We start from the raw sequence: 20044 nt of genomic DNA, 5'->3' as shown, positions 1-20044 counted from the left end.
TCAGCAGCTCACGTTCTGCAGCCAGAGCTTCTTGGAAGCATCAAGCTGAGTCACGGGAACACTGAGAGATTTTCCCAACGTTTTGTGTCCCCTGCATGCAACCACCATACAGTCAGGGTACGCAGTGGTAGCAGTGTGGCACTGTAAGCTCCTCCCATGTGTCCCCTGCATGCAGCCACCATACAGTCAGGGTACTCAGTGGTAGCAGTGTGGCACTGTAGACTCCTCCCATGTGTCCCCTGCATGCAGCCAACATACAGTCAGGGTACTCAGTGGTAGCAGTGTGGCACTGTAGGCTCCTCCCATGTGTGTGTCCCCTGCATGCAGCCACCATACAGTCAGGGTATTCAGTGGTAGCAATGTGGCACTGTAGGCTCCTCCCATGTGTGTGTCACCTGCATGCAGCCACCATACAGTCAGGGTACTCAGTGGTAGCAATGTGGCACTGTAGGCTCCTCCCATGTGTGTCACCTGCATGCAGCCACCATACAGTCAGGGTACTCAGTGGTAGCAGTGTGGCACTGTAGACTCCTCCCATGTGTCCCCTGCATGCAGCCACCATACAGTCAGGGTATTCAGTGGTAGCAGTGTGGCACTGTAAGCTCCTCCCATGTGTGTGTCCCCTGCATGCAGCCACCATACAGTCAGGGTATTCAGTGGTAGCAGTGTGGCACTGTAAGCTCCTCCCATGTGTGTGTCCCCTGCATGCAGCCACCATACAGTCAGGGTACGCAGTGGTAGCAGTGTGGCACTGTAAGCTCCCATGTGTCCCCTGCATGCAGCCACCATACAGTCAGGGTACTCAGTGGTAGCAGTGTGGCACTGTAGGCTCCTCCCATGTGTGTCCCCTGCATGCAGCCACCATACAGTCAGGGTACTTAGTGGTAGCAGTGTGGCAATGTAAGCTCCTCCCATGTGTGTCCCCTGCATGCAGCCACCATACAGTCAGGGTACTCAGTGGTAGCAGTGTGGCACTGTAGGCTCCTCCCATGTGTGTGTCCCCTGCATGCAGCCACCATACAGTCAGGGTACTCAGTGGTAGCAGTGTGGCACTGTAAGCTCCTCCCATGTGTCCCCTGCATGCAGCCACCATACAGTCAGGGTACTCAGTGGTAGCAGTGTGGCACTGTAGGCTCCTCCCATGTGTGTCACCTGCATGCAGCCACCGTACAGTCAGGGTATTCAGTGGTAGCAGTGTGGCACTGTAGGCTCCTCCCATGTGTGTCACCTGCTTGCAGCCACCATACAGTCAGGGTACTCAGTGGTAGCAGTGTGGCACTGTAGGCTCCTCCCATGTGTGTCCCCTGCATGCAGCCACCATACAGTCAGGGTGCTCAGTGGTAGCAGTGTGGCACTGTAAGCTCCTCCCATGTGTGTGTCACCTGCATGCAGCCACCATACAGTCAGGGTATTCAGTGGTAGCAATGTGGCACTGTAAGCTCCTCCCATGTGTGTCCCCTGCATGCAGCCACCATACAGTCAGGGTACTCAGTGGTAGCAGTGTGGCACTGTAGGCTCCTCCCATGTGTGTCCCCTGCATGCAGCCACCATACAGTCAGGGTGCTCAGTGGTAGAAGTGTGGCACTGTAGGCTCCTCCCATGTGTGTCACCTGCATGCAGCCACCATACAGTCAGGGTGCTCAGTGGTAGCAGTGTGGCACTGTAGGCTCCTCCCATGTGTGTCCCCCTGCATGCAGCCACCATACAGTCAGGGTACTCAGTGGTAGCAGTGTGGCACTGTAGGCTCCTCCCATGTGTCACCGATATGCAACCACCATACAGTCAGGGTGCTCAGTGGTAGAAGTGTGGCACTGTAGGCTCCTCCCATGTGTGTCACCTGCATGCAGCCACCATACAGTCAGGGTACTTAGTGGTAGCAGTGTGGCAATGTAAGCTCCTCCCATGTGTGTCACCGATATGCAGCCACCATACAGTCAGGGTACTCAGTGGTAGCAGTGTGGCACTGTAAGCTCCTCCCATGTGTCCCCTGCATGCAGCCACCATACAGTCAGGGTACTCAGTGGTAGCAGTGTGGCACTGTAGGCTCCTCCCATGTGTGTCACCTGCATGCAGCCACCGTACAGTCAGGGTATTCAGTGGTAGCAGTGTGGCACTGTAGGCTCCTCCCATGTGTGTCACCTGCTTGCAGCCACCATACAGTCAGGGTACTCAGTGGTAGCAGTGTGGCACTGTAAGCTCCTCCCATGTGTGTGTCACCTGCATGCAGCCACCATACAGTCAGGGTATTCATTGGTAGCAGTGTGGCACTGTAGGCTCCTCCCATGTGTGTCCCCTGCATGCAGCCACCATACAGTCAGGGTACTCAGTGGTAGCAGTGTGGCACTGTAGGCTCCTCCCATGTGTCCCCTGCATGCAGCCACCATACAGTCAGGGTACTCAGTGGTAGCAGTGTGGCACTGTAGGCTCCTCCCATGTGTCCCCTGCATGCAGCCACCATACAGTCAGGGTACTCAGTGGTAGCAGTGTGGCACTGTAGGCTCCTCCCATGTGTGTCCCCTGCATGCAACCACCATACAGTCAGGGTGCTCAGTGGTAGCAGTGTGGCACTGTAGGCTCCTCCCATGTGTGTCCCCTGCATGCAGCCACCATACAGTCAGGGTACTCAGTGGTAGCAGTGTGGCACTGTAGACTCCTCCCATGTGTGTCCCCTGCATGCAACCACCATACAGTCAGGGTGCTCAGTGGTAGAAGTGTGGCACTGTAGGCTCCTCATATGTGTGTCCCCTGCATGCAGCCACCATACAGTCAGGGTGCTCAGTGGTAGCAGTGTGGCACTGTAGGCTCCTCCCATGTGTGTCCCCTGCATGCAGCCACCATACAGTCAGGGTACTCAGTGGTAGCAATGTGGCACTGTAAGCTCCTCCCATGTGTGTCCCCTGCATGCAGCCACCATACAGTCAGGGTACTCAGTGGTAGCAATGTGGCACTGTAGACTCCTCCCATGTGTGTGTCACCTGCATGCAGCCACCATACAGTCAGGGTATTCAGTGGTAGCAATGTGGCACTGTAAGCTCCTTCCATGTGTGTCCCCTGCATGCAGCCACCATACAGTCAGGGTACTCAGTGGTAGCAGTGTGGCACTGTAGACTCCTCCCATGTGTGTCCCCTGCATGCAACCACCATACAGTCAGGGTGCTCAGTGGTAGAAGTGTGGCACTGTAGGCTCCTCCCATGTGTGTCACCTGCATGCAGCCACCATACAGTCAGGGTGCTCAGTGGTAGCAGTGTGGCACTGTAGGCTCCTCCCATGTGTGTGTCCCCTGCATGCAGCCACCATACAGTCAGGGTGCTCAGTGGTAGCAGTGTGGCACTGTAGGCTCCTCCCATGTGTCCCCTGCATGCAGCCACCATACAGTCAGGGTGCTCAGTGGTAGCAATGTGGCACTGTAGGCTCCTCCCATGTGTGTCCCCTGCATGCAGCCACCATACAGTCGGGGTGCTCAGTGGTAGCAATGTGGCACTGTAAGCTCCTCCCATGTGTGTCACCTGCATGCAGCCACCATACAGTCAGGGTACTCAGTGGTAGCAGTGTGGCACTGTAGGCTCCTCCCATGTGTCACCGATATGCAGCCACCATACAGTCAGGGTGCTCAGTGGTAGCAGTGTGGCACTGTAGGCTCCTCCCATGTGTGTCACCTGCATGCAGCCACCATACAGTCAGGGTACTCAGTGGTAGCAGTGTGGCACTGTAGGCTCCTCCCATGTGTCACCGATATGCAGCCACCATACAGTCAGGGTACTCAGTGGTAGCAGTGTGGCACTGTAGGCTCCTCCCATGTGTCACCGATATGCAGCCACCATACAGTCAGGGTACCAAGTGGTAGCAGTGTGGCACTGTAGGCTCCTCCCATGTGTCACCGATATGCAGCCACCATACAGTCAGGGTGCTCAGTGGTAGCAGTGTGGCACTGTAGGCTCCTCCTATGTGTGTGTCCCCTGCATGCAGCCACCATACAGTCAGGGTACTCAGTGGTAGCAGTGTGGCACTGTAGGCTCCTCCCATGTGTCACCTGCATGCAGCCACCATACAGTCAGGGTACTCAGTGGTAGCAGTGTGGCACTGTAGGCTCCTCCCATGTGTGTCCCCTGCATGCAGCCACCATACAGTCAGGGTACCAAGTGGTAGCAGTGTGGCACTGTAGGCTCCTCCCATGTGTCACCGATATGCAGCCACCATACAGTCAGGGTATTCAGTGGTAGCAGTGTGGCACTGTAGGCTCCTCCCATGTGTCACCTGCATGCAGCCACCATACAGTCAGGGTACTCAGTGGTAGCAGTGTGGCACTGTAGGCTCCTCCCATGTGTGTCCCCTGCATGCAGCCACCATACAGTCAGGGTACCAAGTGGTAGCAGTGTGGCACTGTAGGCTCCTCCCATGTGTCACCGATATGCAGCCACCATACAGTCAGGGTATTCAGTGGTAGCAGTGTGGCACTGTAGGCTCCTCCCATGTGTCACCTGCATGCAGCCACCATACAGTCAGGGTACCAAGTGGTAGCAGTGTGGCACTGTAGGCTCCTCCCATGTGTCACCGATATGCAGCCACCATACAGTCAGGGTGCTCAGTGGTAGCAGTGTGGCACTGTAGGCTCCTCCCATGTGTGTGTCCCCTGCATGCAGCCACCATACAGTCAGGGTACTCAGTGGTAGCAGTGTGGCACTGTAGGCTCCTCCCATGTGTGTCACCTGCATGCAGCCACCATACAGTCAGGGTGCTCAGTGGTAGCAGTGTGGCACTGTAGGCTCCTCCTATGTGTGTTATAGGGCTGGTGTGTACAGTCAGGGTATTCATTGCTAGCAATGTGACACTGTAGGCTCCTCCCATGTGTGTCCTACCATAGGACCGGTAGGTCCAGTTGGGTTATTCAGTGGTAGTAGTGTTGCACTGTACACTCGCATGCCAGTGTGCTAGCACAGGAAGTGGTCACAGATAATCTGAGTTTTAGAAATGTCACATACTGATCACATGCTCTTTTATGAGTTCTGCTACACTCCAACTACTCTAAAGCGATGAGATCTCTGCATCTGCTGCTAGTCTCCTGTCACAGTAAGAGCAGACCATAACCACCACACAGGTACCATTTCCTTTTTAACAGGACCACTATGGTTGGATGTCTCCATGATCATGTGACTTCTAGTTACTTGATTGGCTGCTAGTTCTCATTAAAGGGATACTGTAGGGGGGTCGGGGGGAAATAAGTTGAAGTTACCCAGGGCTTCTAATGGTCCCCCGCAGACATCCTGTGCCTGCGCAGCCACTCACCGATGCTCCGGCCCCGCCTCCGGTTCACTTCTGGAATTTCAGACTTTAAAGTCTGAAAACCACTGCGCCTGCGTTGCCGTGTCCTCACTCCCGCTGATGGCACCAGGAGCGCACGGCGCAGGCACAGACCATACTGGGTCTGCGCAGTATGCTCCTGGTGCCATCAGCGAAAGTGAGGACACGGCAATGCAGGCGCAGTGGTTTTCAGACTTTAAAGTCTGAAATTCCAGAAGTGAACCAGAGGCGGGGCCGGAGCATTGGGGAGTGGCTGCGCGGGCACAGGATGTCTGTGGGGGACCATTAGAAGCCCCGGGTAACTTCAACTCCCTTTTCCCCCGACCCCCCTACAGTATCCCTTTAAGTTTTTTCCTTTATATCATGAGCTAGAACTATGCTAAATCATTGGAGAGGGCTACCATTGAGCTATTCTGTGTCTCCAAATCCATGTGGACCTTGGGTGTCCTGTGAAAACCATTTCTTATACACAAAGTTTAGACAGCAGGTAGAGGTGGCAGCTCTTCCCAAAGCAGGCTGCATCTGAATGTTTAGATGTGCAAAGCCTAATTATAGGCAGGATACACAACTTGCTTTCAAAACAGATGCACCAAAATTAACATGAATGGAGGATGTTAGCTTCATGCAAAGTATTCAGAAATGGACCCTTTCACCATGATGAGGCAATCCTTCTGGAAGGGACTCTAACCTCTAACTAATTACCAAACCAGTATAGTGTGAACCTCGGGAGCAGCTGGCCATGAAACGGTTTACACATGTTATTTATAGACAACGGGAGAGATGGCAGTGCATCCGAAGACCAGGACGCATCTGAATGACTTCCAAGAGAGAGGCGTTCAGAGCCCCCTAGAGGTAAATGCACACCTTGTATTCAAAACGGATGCTACAAATACGGTATGTATGTTCCAGTGTATAGTTGTAGCATCTGTTTCGAGTACAAAGTGTGTATGTTGCCTCTAGGGGGCTCTGCACGCCTCTGTTGGTAGGCTGCGACTTGGTTTTAGGATGCGATGCCATTTCTCCCGTTCTAGTTGGCTTTTTGTAAGTCTGGAGTGATAGTGCTTCTGCGCCTCTCTGTTGATGAGTCTCTTTCTCCCGTTCTGCATTCACAGTTGGTGAAAGGCCTCCAGCAGGAGCTGAATCGGCTCTACAGCTTATTCTGCTCCCGTAACCCGGAATTTGAAGAGCGGGGAGGAAAGGTGTCCATCGTCTCCCATTCGCTGGGCTGCGTGATAACGTACGACATCATGACGGGCTGGAATCCAGTGCGTCTGTACGAGCAGCTGGAGCAGCAGGATGACGAGGAGACCGAGGAGCAGTGGATCAGCTATGAGGAGCAGCACCTCATCCGAGAGCTTTACCTGACCAAACAGCGGTACGTCTGCATATTCTTCCCTCAGGGTACGGGTGAAGGACTGTTGGTTCCTACTGAAATTCGTGTCCGCCTGCTTTATGGTGCAACAACCAGGAAGCAGTTTAGAAACACTTAAGGTCAATTTAGAAAACTTATCTTAAAGAGAACCTGTACTGAGTAAAATGATTTAAAATAAACACATGAGGTAACTTCAAATGAACATTACATAGTTACCTTACCATCAGTTCCTCTCAGAAGCTCACCATTTTCTTCTTACAGTGATCCCTTCCAGTTCTGACAACATTTTGTCAGAACTGAAATATATCAGTTGCTTTCAGTTACAGCTGAGAGGAGAACTGATGTGTCCATGTTTCCCTATGGCTCAAGGGGGCGATGTTACAGTTTAACTGTGTGCTGACCAGGAAGCTGGTATGGGGTAATGGCCATTTTCAAAATGGAGGACGGAGAATTCCATTGATCACAGTGGACAAACGGGACGCAGGAGAGGAGAAAGATATTGAAGAGTAGGCTACACAGGAGGTAAGTATGACTTGTGTATGTTTATTTTGACTTTTCATTTTCAGTTCAGGTTTTCTTTAAGCATTATCTCTCCTTACTTAAAATGTATCTCTCCTTAAAATGTACCTGAGATGAAAGGATGGAAAAGTTTTATGCATACGTGGGGCTTCCTTCGGCCCCCTCCATGCAGATCACTCCCTCACCGCCGTCCTCCACCTCTTGGGTGGTCCGGTATCAGGAAATGCTCCATTTTCTTTGGCCAGTCAGCACAGTCCGCCCATGCACACTCCCCTGCCATGCTCCCGCAACTGGGAGCGTATGCACAGTAGTACTGTGTGGGCGCAGAACGCCTCCTGTGACCAGGCCGAAGATGGCGGGGCATCTACCGAACCAACGTGGAGGACCTGGGCTGCGGCGAGGGACTGAGGCAGCTGCTAGGGGCTGGAAGGAGCCCCAGGTGAGTAAAGTCTGTTTAATCCCCCTTCGATCGGAAGTCCTTTAAAGAGAACCTGTAACAAAAAAAAGTTCCCCTGGGGGGTACTTAACTCGGGAGGGGAAGCCTCAGGGTCCCAGTGAGGCTTCCCCCTCCGCTGTAGCTGCAGGCAGTCCAGCGTTGGCTCCCGAATTCTCCCGCAATCCTCCCTCGATAAGCGCTGATTTATTTACTTTCCCTGGCTCCAGCAGGGGCGCTGTTGCGGCTCTCAGTACAGAGACAGGTGAAAATAGCCGATCTCTGTCAGGCCTGCTCTACTACGCAGGAGCAGGAGACTTGCACCTGTGCAGTAGAGCGGGCCGACAGCGATCGGCTATTTCCGCCTATCTCCGAGCGGAGAGCCGATACTGCACCTGCGCTGGTACCGGAAAGGTAAATATTTACATCCCCGCTGTTCGGGGAGCTTTATCGCCACCGCCGTGGGACCGAGGAAGACAGGGGAAGCCTCAATAGGATCTGGAGGCTTCCCCCACCCGAGGTGAGTACCCTCCCCCCCAGGGAAGGGTTTTTTGTTACAGGTTTTCTTTAAGTATACTTATATTTGTAAGCACTCTAAGACTTTCTATATCTCCTCTAGTGCAATAACCATTTTTTCTTATTGTTTACCTGTATAGATTAAAAGAACTGGAAGAACGGTTACATAGACATAAGAATTCTTTATGTAGTACTCCTGCCTTAAAATTTAAGGTGAGTCTGTTTACAAACTATCGGCCCAATTTATATAATTTATACCATCATAAATTTGTATATAAAAATGAATTGCACACACTCACGCGCCATTACTGGGGGCTACAACAAATCCTTAACTTTAATATGTAAACTGAAACAACCAGACTGTAAAGGCCAATCAGAGATAATTGGGCTAGACAGTCCAAGAGATTTATTACCATCCAGTTTATTAAAGGTACCTAAGAGGAATAAAATGAAAGCATTTATACTTGCCTTGGGCTTCCTCCAGCCCCCTTCAGGCCGCGGGCTCCCATGGTGTCTCCCTGGGTACTAATGCCCAGGCACAGAACTCGCCCAGCACCAGGGGCGGGGGCTACCGGGTTACACATGGGCGACTGAACAAATATACCGGGCTGGGCAGCTGAGGATCGGAGCAGCCCAAGGAGACTGGGAGGGAGCCAGCAGCATGAAGGGGGCTGGAGAAAGCCCCAGATAAGTATAAATGCTTTCATTTTATTTATCTCTGGTTTCCTTTAAAACTGAAAGTCCCCCCCCCCCCCCCCCACACACACACACACAGCTGACGCGTTGGCTTTTTACAGCTTCACTTTCCTCAGCAACAAACATTTGCAACTATAACAAACCATAACCTGATGTCCCTTGCATCCTAGCATGCTGTCATCACTGTGGTTTCTACTCATCTAACCTGCAAGTGTTTTCAGATCCGCCCCTTCAGCCTTCCAGCCAATGGCCGAGCTGATTGGAGAAAGAGAGAGAGCAGCACTGGGGAGTGAGGGGAGGAAGTCTGCGCCCTTCTGTCAGGTGCCTCTGAAGGAGCTGCCAGATGACACAGAAGTCCAGCTTCCAGATACAGATAAACCACCCTGCTTTATTTAGGAAGCAGTTCCGTCAGTTCAGATCTATTTATTTGACAACCGTTTCTTCTAATTTCATACCATCAGTTTTAAGCAGAATTGCATACCCAATTATTTTTTATTATTTTTTGGGGGAGGGTTTTTTTTTTTTTTTCTCCACCACATTTGCTTTAATTCTGGGAATACACCATTAGATTTTGTGTTAGATAGATGATTCTATAGATAATTTCCAACATGTTCGATCTTATTTTCGTTCGTTTTCCTGATCGATTTTCTCGTAGAAGTGAATGGAAATTGATAAGAAAAAATAAGAACATCGATCAGAAATAAAATCGGACAGTAAACCTACTGAGAAATCTCATGTATTCCCAGCATAAGGTAGCCACACACTGATAGATTTGCAGCAGATTCGACCATCAGATAGATTTCAGTCATGTGGAATCTGACCGGAATCTATCTGATGTGTGCCACACACTAGGAGCAGATTTCCAATATATTTCAGAATGAAGACTATTGGAATTCTATTGAAAATCTAAATGCATTATTGCACCATTAGATCCAGTGCAACTCTGGGCCATCGATCTGCTGCCAGCAGACCTAGATTTTCCATCCTGTCAGATCAAATCAATCAAAATCTGCCGCAAATTCCATAGAATCGATCGATCACTGAAATTGACCAGTGTATGGGCCCTCTTAGGCAGGCTTTTTACCGTACACCTGCGTCCAGCAGTTTCCAGATACTGGTCTGAATTGTAAATTGTTCCTGCCCCTTTATCCTGCCGTAATCTGCTGCCTCTGGCCACTGGACTCTACCTCCCGATAATGGTGACCGGATTAGCGGGCACCATTCTAGTGACAGCCAGCGGGATCAGTTTAGAGAAGGGCAGTAAGGGGCGGGCACAGTTTACAGCTGGGGCCGGAGTCTCGCTTCAGAAATGGACACAGAGTCAGAGTTGGTAACCTCTGAACATTAAAACAGAACACCCACCTGATTCAAAAAGGAACTGTCGCGAAAATCTTACAATTTAAAACACGTACAAATAAGAAGTATGTTTCTTCCAGAGTAAAATGAGCCATAAATTACTTTTCTCCTATGTTGCTGTCACTTACAGTAGGTAGTAGAAATCTGACATTACCAACTGGTTTTGGGCTAGTCCATCTCCTCATGGGGGATTTTCAGCATGGCCTTTTATTCTTTATAAAGACACCCCCTGAACAAGATTTATACAGTGATGCTGACCAGCCTCCCTGCTCACCATACACTTTTGTGGCAGTTGGATGGAGCAACTGCCATTCACTAAGTGCATAAATAAAGGAATCCCTGTGAGCGCCCCATGAGGAGTTGGGCTAGTCCAAAACCTGTCGGTTCTGTCAGATTTCTACTACCGACTGTAACAGCAACATAGGAGAAAAGTAATTTATGGCTCATTTTACTCTGGAAGAAACGTACTTCTTATTTGTATATGTTTACATGTATATTAAATTTTAAGATTTCCACGACACAGTTCCTTTAAATATTTAAACAGAGATTAGCCTTGAAAGAGGAAAAATAAAAATAAAACATAACTTTTAAGGAAAGAGGCACTGATACATACAAAATACCCCCCTTCCTTAAATTAACAGCCCTCAGTGCAGTGAGAAATGTGACTTTATCCCTTGCAATGTTAGCTGAGGATATCACCATTCATTAGTATCATCTTCCACTGTTCTGTCGCCAAACTAGTATGTGTTAGCAGCACTGCTACGTTTTTATCTTTGATCTTTCATTAAAAGTTATGTTTTTTATTTTTCCACTTTCAAGGCTGATTTGTGTTTAAACCACTGAACATTATGACCCATAAGCGATTCACTTCTCCTGACTTTTCCCCCAGTTGATGCTTTCACGCCTCGTCCATAAAATGCCTTTGAAACCACCGACAAGCAAAAAAAATACTCAAATTAATTTCGATAGTACTTTTTCACCAACTTTTTGGTACTTTTTCACCAACTTTTTGGTACTTTTTCAATTGCAAAGTGCTGAAATGCTACTTTAAAGAGAAGATAACAAACGTTCTCCTAGGAGAAAACGGGATAAAAAGTGAATTGCGTATGGGCCTATGCGCTGAAAGTTCTGCCTAGATTCTGGGGGCTTAAGAAAAAGAAAAAGAAAAAAAAGGAAAAAAAAACGCAGGGGTACCAGGAGCCCTTATGGTGTATTATCTTCAGATAATTGAAAAAAAGTAAGAGTAAGTAATACTCACAAGTCTGGGTTGCTAGAAAGGCAACCACTTGTGAAGGACCCCACGGGTGGGGTGGTAAACGTTGTGTTATAAGGAGGATAGGAGGCGCCCTTGTATTGTATTCGGTGTTCGCTTTGTATAAAGAGACTCCACTAGATAAAGTGTTCAGAAGTTTTATTTGCACGAAAGACAACGCGTTTCACGGCTCAAACCGCTTCCACAGGTCAAGTACAGGTGCTTGAACAGATTCTGGATAGCATGAGCTCATGTGTTCAAGCACCTGTACTTGACCTGAGGAAGCGGTTTGAGCCGTGAAACGCGTTGTCTTTCGTGCAAATAAAACTTCTGAACACTTTATCTAGTGGAGTCTCTTTATACAAAGCGAACACCGAATACAATACAAGGGCGCCTCCTATCCTCATAACACAACGTTCTGCCTAGATTGTTCATGCCTCAGGGCTGTGGTCAAATTTTGAAATTCCAATTTGTTGTGGGTAGAGTGGGTAAAACTGTTTCATAAGTTCAGATCTATATCTTAAATTCAACAAGTTATTCGTTTATGATTCCTCCTGATAATTTTTGAGCAGAATTAAAAATGGCTATCCCAAAGCATTGTTGACAACTAGGAATGAGCGTTCTGATTCAGATATTATCCCGAATGCTTCAGTACAGAACTAAAATAAACTGATACGCACGGCAGCAGAGAAGGTGGAAGTATCTGGAGAGCTGGAACGCAGCGTGGAGTCTAGTGCAGAGGGGCGGCGACAGTGGAGAGTTAACACCCCCTGCCGCCGTGCACATAAACTGAAGTTATTTTCTGAAGCATTCCGAATCGGAAAGCGCATCCCTATTAAACTCAGTGGGCTAGTGGGTGGGTTGGTTTGCTAATTACTGCCTTTGCATCTAGTTGCTCCCAGCGGTTGAATCCACTGGGAGGTGGAAGCTGGCTGTACTGGAGCAGCAGGCATTTTTGTTCGGTGAAACAGGTTTTTGGTCCACCAGTATACACTTAAAAATATCTGCCTCCCCTGTAGTGTAAATCTATTTGGTAAAACTTGGCGGATTATGTGGCTTACTAAATTGTCAAGACTATATTTAAAGGAGTACTGTAGAAGGGTAGGGGGGAAAAAGTTAAACTTAATTGGGGCTTCTTATAATAATAATAATAATAATGGCAGTATTTGTATAGCGCCTTTCTCCTGTCGGACTCAAAGCGCTCGTGAGGCAGCCACTAGAGCGCACTCAGTAGGCAGTAGCAGTGTTAAGGAGACTTGCCCAAGAAACTCCTTACTGAACAGGCAGAGCCGAGATTCGAACCCAGGTCTCCTGTGTCAGAGGCAGAGCCCTTAACCATTACACTATCTAGCCACTGCTTATGGTCCCCCGCAGGCGTCCTGTGCCCACTCAGCCACTCACCGATGCTCCGGCCCCGCCTCCGGTTCACTTCTGGAATTTCCGACTTTAAAGTTGCCTGCGCAGCGCACCCTCGCTCCCGCTGACGTCACCAGGAGCGTACTGCGCAGGTGCAGACCGTACTGGCCTGCGCAATACACTTCTGGTGACGTCAGTGAGAGCAAAGGGCGCGGCTGCGCAGGCGCAATGGTTTTCCAACTTTAAAGTCGGAGATTCCAGAAGTGAACCGGAGGCGGGGCCAGAGCATCGGTGAGTGGCTGCGCGGGCACAGGATGTCTGCGGGGGACCATTAGAAGCCACGGGTAAGTTCATTTTTATTTATTCTTACCCCGACCCCCCTACAGTACTCCTTTAATGTCTCCCGGCTGTATGTTTTTAAAGGGTATATAGTTTAGGGCTTGAATTCAGTCTGTAGTGTGTGTGTGGGTTGTTTGTTTTTGTTTTGTTTTGCTTTGCACATGGTAATAAAATGTTAAACGTTGGCTTGGCCAGCAGAGGGCGCAGTTTGGGAGCGAGAGCTTGGCAGAGGAAACAGTTGAACTTTAACGTCTCTTGGTTCTTCGGTGCCTTTCAGGTTGAGAACTTCTTCTGCATGGGTTCACCACTCGCGGTTTTCCTGGCGTTGCGCGGCATCCGCCCCGGCAACAGCGGAACTCAAGAACACATTTTGCCTCGAGAAATTTGTAATCGTTTGTTTAATATCTTTCACCCAGCAGACCCAGTGGTAAGATCCGTAACAAAGTCAAAACAAAGTGGTCGCTATTTCGTCTCATGAAAGTCTCTAAAACTGGACAAAAGCATTTATGTTGGCGTTCAACTACGGCCTCCTACAAAATGTCACAGTCACATTCCTGACCCTACTCTGATTCTATCTTCTAAAAGTAGGGAGGGGTTTGTGCACAAGATTACACTTCCCATGATTCTTAGCGGTGACTGTTAAAGAGGAACTCCAGTGAAAACTATGTAATAAAAAAGTGCTTCATTTTTACAATAATTATGTATAAATGATTTAGTCAGTGTTTGCCCATTGTAAAATCTTTCCTCTCCCTGATTCACATTCTGACATTCACCACATGGTAACATTTTTACTGCTGGCAGGTGATGTCAGTGGAAGGAGATGCTGTTTGCTTCTTTTGGCAGTTGGAAACAGCTGTTATTTCCCACAATGCAACAAGGCTCACAGACAGGAAACTGGGGAGGGGTTTCACCTCAATATCAGCCATACAGCGCCCCCTGATGATCCGTTTGTGAAAAGGAAAAGATTTCTCATGTAATAGGGGGCATCCGCTACTGATTGGGATGACGTTCAATTCTTGGTCACGGTTTCTCCCTAACCTCCCTGGCGGTATGATATGTGGGTTTTTTAACTTTTTTTTTTTTTTTTTTTTTTTTTTTTTTGCATGTAGCTAGCCTAGTGCTAGCTACATGCTTCCCCCCTCCCTGCGGCGTCCCCCCGTATGTGCCGATCGCCGCCGGCGCATATGCCCATCCGGAAATCCCGTTCTGAGGGCTTCCCTCGTCGCCATGGCGACGGGCCGCGATGACGTCACCGGCGACAGAGGGAGTCCCGATCCATCCCTCAGCGCTGCCTGGCACTGATTGGCGGCACCCTCTGATGCGCCGGGTAGCGAATTGGCGCGGGGTGGTGGCGATGATCGTGAGTAACACGCAGCTATGCGTGTATAAAAAAAAAAATTATGCAGATCGGCCCAGCGGGGCCTGAGAAATCCTCCTGCGCGGCTTACCCCGTGTCCAGCACGGGGTTACCGCTAAGGAGGTTAACTGATGATGGCACAAAAGACTGATGCATATGAAATCGGCGCCAGGAGATTTGGGCGCAGGATACAGCGGGTATATGGCTGATCCTGCTGCTGCACAAGTTCCCGGCCGCGATAAATACTATTCCCCCTCCAGGCCGCCATGGATGATGGGGAATGAAGTAATTCAGCTTCATTGTGTTTTAAAAGTAACTTCAGCTCTGTCTTCTGACAGCACCGGAGTTACTCTGTGTGCGCTGCTATAGCTGTAATGCCTATTGCAGCTTATGGTGGCGCCGGCGCCCAAATCTACCTGCTGCCTAGTGTAAGTTTGTAGGCCTTTTAGTCATCAGGTGACAACAGAATTGCCGTAACTGACTCCCCACAAAACCGAAAGCGTGGCCATTTTGTTTTGTTGCAGGCATTGTATTAAAGTGCAACTACCGTCCCTTTACTGCATTATATTCCCACACTAGTATAACGCCTAGCAAAAGACACCTGCTTAAAGGGGAACTGAAGAGAGGTATATGGAGGCTGCCATGTTGATTTCCTTTTAAGCAATACCAGTTGCCTGGCAGCCCTGCTGATCCTCTGCCTCTAATACTATTAGCCATAGCCCCTGAACAAGCATGCAGCAGATCAGGTGTTTCTGACTTTAAAGTCAGATCTGACAAGATTAGCTGCATGCTTGTTTCTGGTGTTATTCAGATACTACTGCAGAGAAATAGACCAGCAGGGCTGCCAGGCAACTGGTATTGATTAAAAGGAAATAAATATGGCAGCCTCCGGATACCTCTCTCTTCAGTTCCCCTTTAACTGACAAGATTTAAAGGGGAATTTTTACCCACAACTTCATCCCAATCAGTAGCTGATACCCCCTTTCCCATGAGAAATATATTCCTTTTCTCAAATAGATCATCAGGGAGCTCTGTATGGCCGATATTGTGGTTAAACCCCTCCCACAGTGTGATGTCATGACCATGGTCCTGACAGTTTCCTGTCTGTAAACTTAGTTGCATTGTGGGAAAGAACGTCTATTTCCAACTGCCAAGCAAGCAATATTTCCCACTGTGCATATACTTGTATATATAAAAAAAAAAACCCTTTTAGTTTATCACCTTGTTAGTGGGTGTGTTTATTGATGACGGCAGTAGGTGCTGTCTTTCTTTTTACATGTCTGCCAGCAGTAAAGATGTCCTGCATGCTGATTGAGGATCAAACACTATTTTTTAACTTCTCACTTATTTTTCCTACCACTACTATCTTTCGGTAAAGTTCCTATTTAAGTGGCACTTGAACTCCACTCTTACAAATTAGCCGCACCATGATAACTTTTATAGGCAATCCATTTTTTCATGAATACTTACTGAGAGGGTTAACAGAGTTTGTGTTTTTCACTTTGCAGGGAGCACTGAGAGGGTTAACGGACTGTGTTCTACAATGCAGGAGCTAATCAGATTGCTGCCGCATCAGGACTCAATCTCTTCTGTGACAGTTTGTACAGCCTAGAGACCAGCGACGCCCCTGTTGCTATGGAGGGCGGAGGAGGGTAACGCACTACAGGATGGTGCGAGGAGGGCAATGTGCTCGGGGGTCAGTTGTTGCTAAAGGTCTGGCACGCTGGATCTTTGGGCAGTGACAAAGGGGGCTCCTGCACTTATGCTAAAATCTCAGGCGATGCCCCCAAATGTTATGTGCCTCCCGGCGCCCGTTCATTAAACTGGTCCCCAGTTCGAATCCCAGCCAGGTCAACATCTGCAAAGAGTTTGCATGTTCTCCCTCTGTCGGTGCGGGTTTCCTCCGGGCACTCCGGTTTCCTCATATATTTCCAAAACATACCGATAAGTTAATTGGCTTCCCCCTAAAATTGGCTCTAGACTACGATACATACACTACACGATACATACATAGAGATATGACTATGGCAGGGATTAGGTTGTGAGCCCCTCTGAGGGACAGTTAGTGACGAGACAATATACTCTGTACAGCGCTGCGTAATATGTCGGCGCTATATAAATACTCAAATAATAGGGGCACGTGTGTAACGTCACACGCTCCCCACATGCTATATGCTGGTTGAACTCTGGCAACCACATGGGGTTCCAATGTAGAAGCACAGCGGACAGTGACACTCTGCACAGGCACCGGAGGTACATATAGCATTTTGGGGGGCAACCACCAGAGAAGGTGTCACAAGACAGATTCCTGAAAGATATCATGCTGAAATCGATTGGGAATCGGCCTGCAGTGTGTGGGCAGCCAAGAGATCTCTAATCAGATTCCATCACAGATCGATTTGTCTCTTGGTCGATCTACCCATACATTGCTAGGTATATGGGCACCTTTAAAGAGTACTTGAAGTATAAAAGATGCAGGATCAGGGGGGAGGGGGTGTTTCTCAGGTTTAATTACTTACCTTCTCCACCGTAATCCATTCATACAGGTGATCGCTCCGCCCCCTTGTAAATGTGGCCGTGGCGGCCTAATTTGTAGCTGGGCACAGGCCATGGCAACGCAGGCAGAGGTTGGACTTTGGAAGTATGGCCGCGACTGCAATCCCAAGGAGGGGGCGGAGCATCACCTGTGTCTGTATTATGGCTGATCAGGTAAGTAATTGACCCTGGAGGTCTGAGTACATTGTTCCCCTCCTTGCCATTGTGCAATGCGCCATCACCGCTCCCCTTTCATAGCAACAGGAAGTGTTGCAAGGGTGTAGCCCAGCGATACATCCGTACAACACTCTGTCCCAATCTGTCGCCCAAGGGATCGAGTCCCGATCCCTGGGAGCGTCGAGATTTGTATGTGTGTACACACCTTTTGCTGCTGTGGTATATTGCTAACACTGCAATAGCAGTTTATTATGTACTATTCCCATGCAATGACTGCTCCTAGCAATGCAGTTCTATGAGCTGGAGAATTAGGTTTACCCTCATATGTCATCTATGTAAAATATCACAGCTGTATGGCCAATAAAGGTTATGGGAACAAGTTTTTAATACTTTATGCCACACTGTAGTTCCCCCTTCAATAGCGGGGACTCTCTTTGAGATGCTAATAATACTGAGTTTGTCCAACGTTATGCAGTTTGGAAATTGTTCAGTTGTTCCCTAGTTAATGAGGTTTGCTTTTCGCTTTCTCCCTGGAGCCACAGCTGCCGGCTGTGGAGGGGATGTGGCAGCAGCAGATGTATGCAGGGTGGCATTGGGCCAATCACAGCACTTCCTAATGATTTCAAGGGGCCCAATACCAAACTGCATACAGCTTGCATTAAATCTGCATGCAATCCAGAATTATTAGCATCATTCCCCATCTTAAGGGTCAGGCATCACTGACCTCCCCCTTTCCGTGAAACGGGTATCCAGGGGGACCTGAAGGGAGAGGGATACGGAGGCTGCCATCTTCCTTACCTTATAAATAATGCTAGTTGCCCGACTTATGTGCTGATGCAGATCAGATACTGAATAGTGTACTGGTTTAGGGCTCTGCCTCTGACACCAGGGACCTGGGTTCAAATCTCGGCTCTTCCTGCTCAGAAAGCCAGTACCCAGTGAGGAGACTTTGGGCAAGACTCCGTAACACTGCTACTGCCTATAGAGCGCGTCCTAGCACCAGCGGGAATGCGTGGAAAGGTATGCGTGACGTAACTAGCTGACGGCGGGAGACCAGAGAAGCCGTGAGTGACTGCGAGGGCACAGGATGGCTGCATGGGGCTCGTAGATGCTGCCCCAGGTAATTGAAACTCTTTTTTTAAGAGTTAAAGTTCCCTTTAAATAAAGTTGAACATACTTTCGGGATGTCCCGATAGCCCGTCTTGTAGCCCCGCCCCTCATGACCTAATGGAAGCAGGACATTGGGACGCCCGGTAAATATATTAAAGTGGACCTGAACTCTTGCACAGGATAGAAGGAAAACAGAGGAATGCACCCTGTATGTATTTAGAAAGTTTAGCCTGTCTAATTCCCCCTCACCTGTGGCTAATCACAAGTTGTAATTTGGTCCCTCACTTGTCAGCTGACTGCCATGGCAGAGCAGCTATTTGGTAAACACAGGATGTTAACCCTATGTCTGCTTCCATGAAAGCAGGAAATAGACACACTGCAGATTTACTGCAGGATTTATATCAGCTGTAACAAAGAAATGTTTTTCCGTAAAGGTTGTTATGCTGTTGCTTATCTTTTAGAGCAGAGAGGAAATTTTGAGTTCCGGTCCACTTTAAACTTTATTCCCACAGAAAACCGCTAGTTGGAAGCGCTGTGCGGATTTCTGTGCAGCGCTTCCACACGACAGGTATTGCATGCGTGTTTTAGGTGTATGACTCTATATCAGTGATGGCTAACCTTGGCACTCCAGCTGTGGTGGAACTACAAGTCCCAGGAGGCATTGCAGTACTCTGACAGCTCTAAGCATAACTCAAGCAGAGGCATGATGGGATTTGTAGTTTTGTCACAGCTGGAGTGCCAAGGTTAGCCATCACTGATCTATAACAACTAAAGCCAAAAGTTCAGCAACACAGCCAGGCAGCTGGTATTGTTTATAAGGAAATAAAGATGGCAGCCTCCATATCCTCCTCACTTCAGGTTCCCTTTAAGTCCACCACTTTGCTTCTGTACGCTTGTTTACTTTCACGTGTCGCCATGATATGGATGCAGTAGAATCTTGTTATAGTAAACTCTGATGTAGTAAACCTCTGTATATAGTAAACGCTGTACTAAGGTCCCGGCCCTGCTTCTGTATAAATATACAATGTATGACCAATCATGATGTATAGAAAACTTCTGATACAGTCAACTACTTGGCCGGGTCCCTCGGAGTTTACTATAAAGGGATTCTGCTGTTAGCTGTGTGAGTTTTGGGTGTAGTTGGGCTCTGAGACAGAAGAGAATAAATGGGATGCATTCCTAAAATCCCCCCGCTAATGCATGATTGGCGTGGCTGATTGACGTGGCACGTCCAGTGGGTGGCCTGGCTTCATTCACCCCCCTCCTTCTCTCTCCTGCAGGCCTACAGATTGGAGCCGTTAATTCTAAAGCATTACAACAATGTCTCTCCAGTCCAGATTCACTCCTGCAACACCACCAACCCCGGCCCATACAGACAGGTGAGACAGGTTCTCATCAACCCGTCCAAAGATACTACCTCAGTGTCCGACACAGAAAGCATACCGAGCCCGAGCACGTCGCCGGTGCTGCAGCGGCGGCACTACGGCGAATCCATTACCAACATCGGGAAGGCCAGTATACTAGGTAAGTGGCCTCTGGTGATTTGTATACTAACCAAAGCTTGTACATTTGCATGGACTCAGCTGTGGGCGGTGGCTTATGGTGAGTGGTGCAGTTGTGGGTGGCGACTTAGCGTGACGTGTGCGCACAGGTGCGTCTGTGCCTGCTTAAGTATGCACCTGTGGGCGGCGGCTTAGTGTGGGCGGCAGTTGTGGTGTTGGTGCGCT

The 20044-nt window shown here is 48.9% G+C and overlaps 1 protein-coding gene across 8 annotated transcripts in view; it reads left to right on the top strand.

Annotated features, from left to right (window-relative positions):
• DDHD1 (DDHD domain containing 1) overlaps window positions 1-20044 on the top strand; it is a 97926-nt gene that overhangs the window by 52214 nt on the left and 25668 nt on the right. For all 8 annotated transcript variants that reach the window (XM_068254669.1, XM_068254664.1, XM_068254667.1 and 5 more), the window contains 4 exons: window positions 6412-6674; window positions 8280-8352; window positions 13416-13565; window positions 19598-19841. In XM_068254669.1, coding sequence (XP_068110770.1) covers window positions 6412-6674; window positions 8280-8352; window positions 13416-13565; window positions 19598-19841 — 730 coding nt within the window. The remainder of the gene's footprint in view (window positions 1-6411; window positions 6675-8279; window positions 8353-13415; window positions 13566-19597; window positions 19842-20044) is intronic.

Source organism: Hyperolius riggenbachi, chromosome 9 (assembly GCF_040937935.1).
Source record: "Hyperolius riggenbachi isolate aHypRig1 chromosome 9, aHypRig1.pri, whole genome shotgun sequence".
Classification (NCBI taxonomy): Eukaryota; Metazoa; Chordata; class Amphibia; order Anura; family Hyperoliidae; genus Hyperolius; species Hyperolius riggenbachi.
This window is presented reverse-complemented; position numbering and strand designations above follow the sequence as displayed.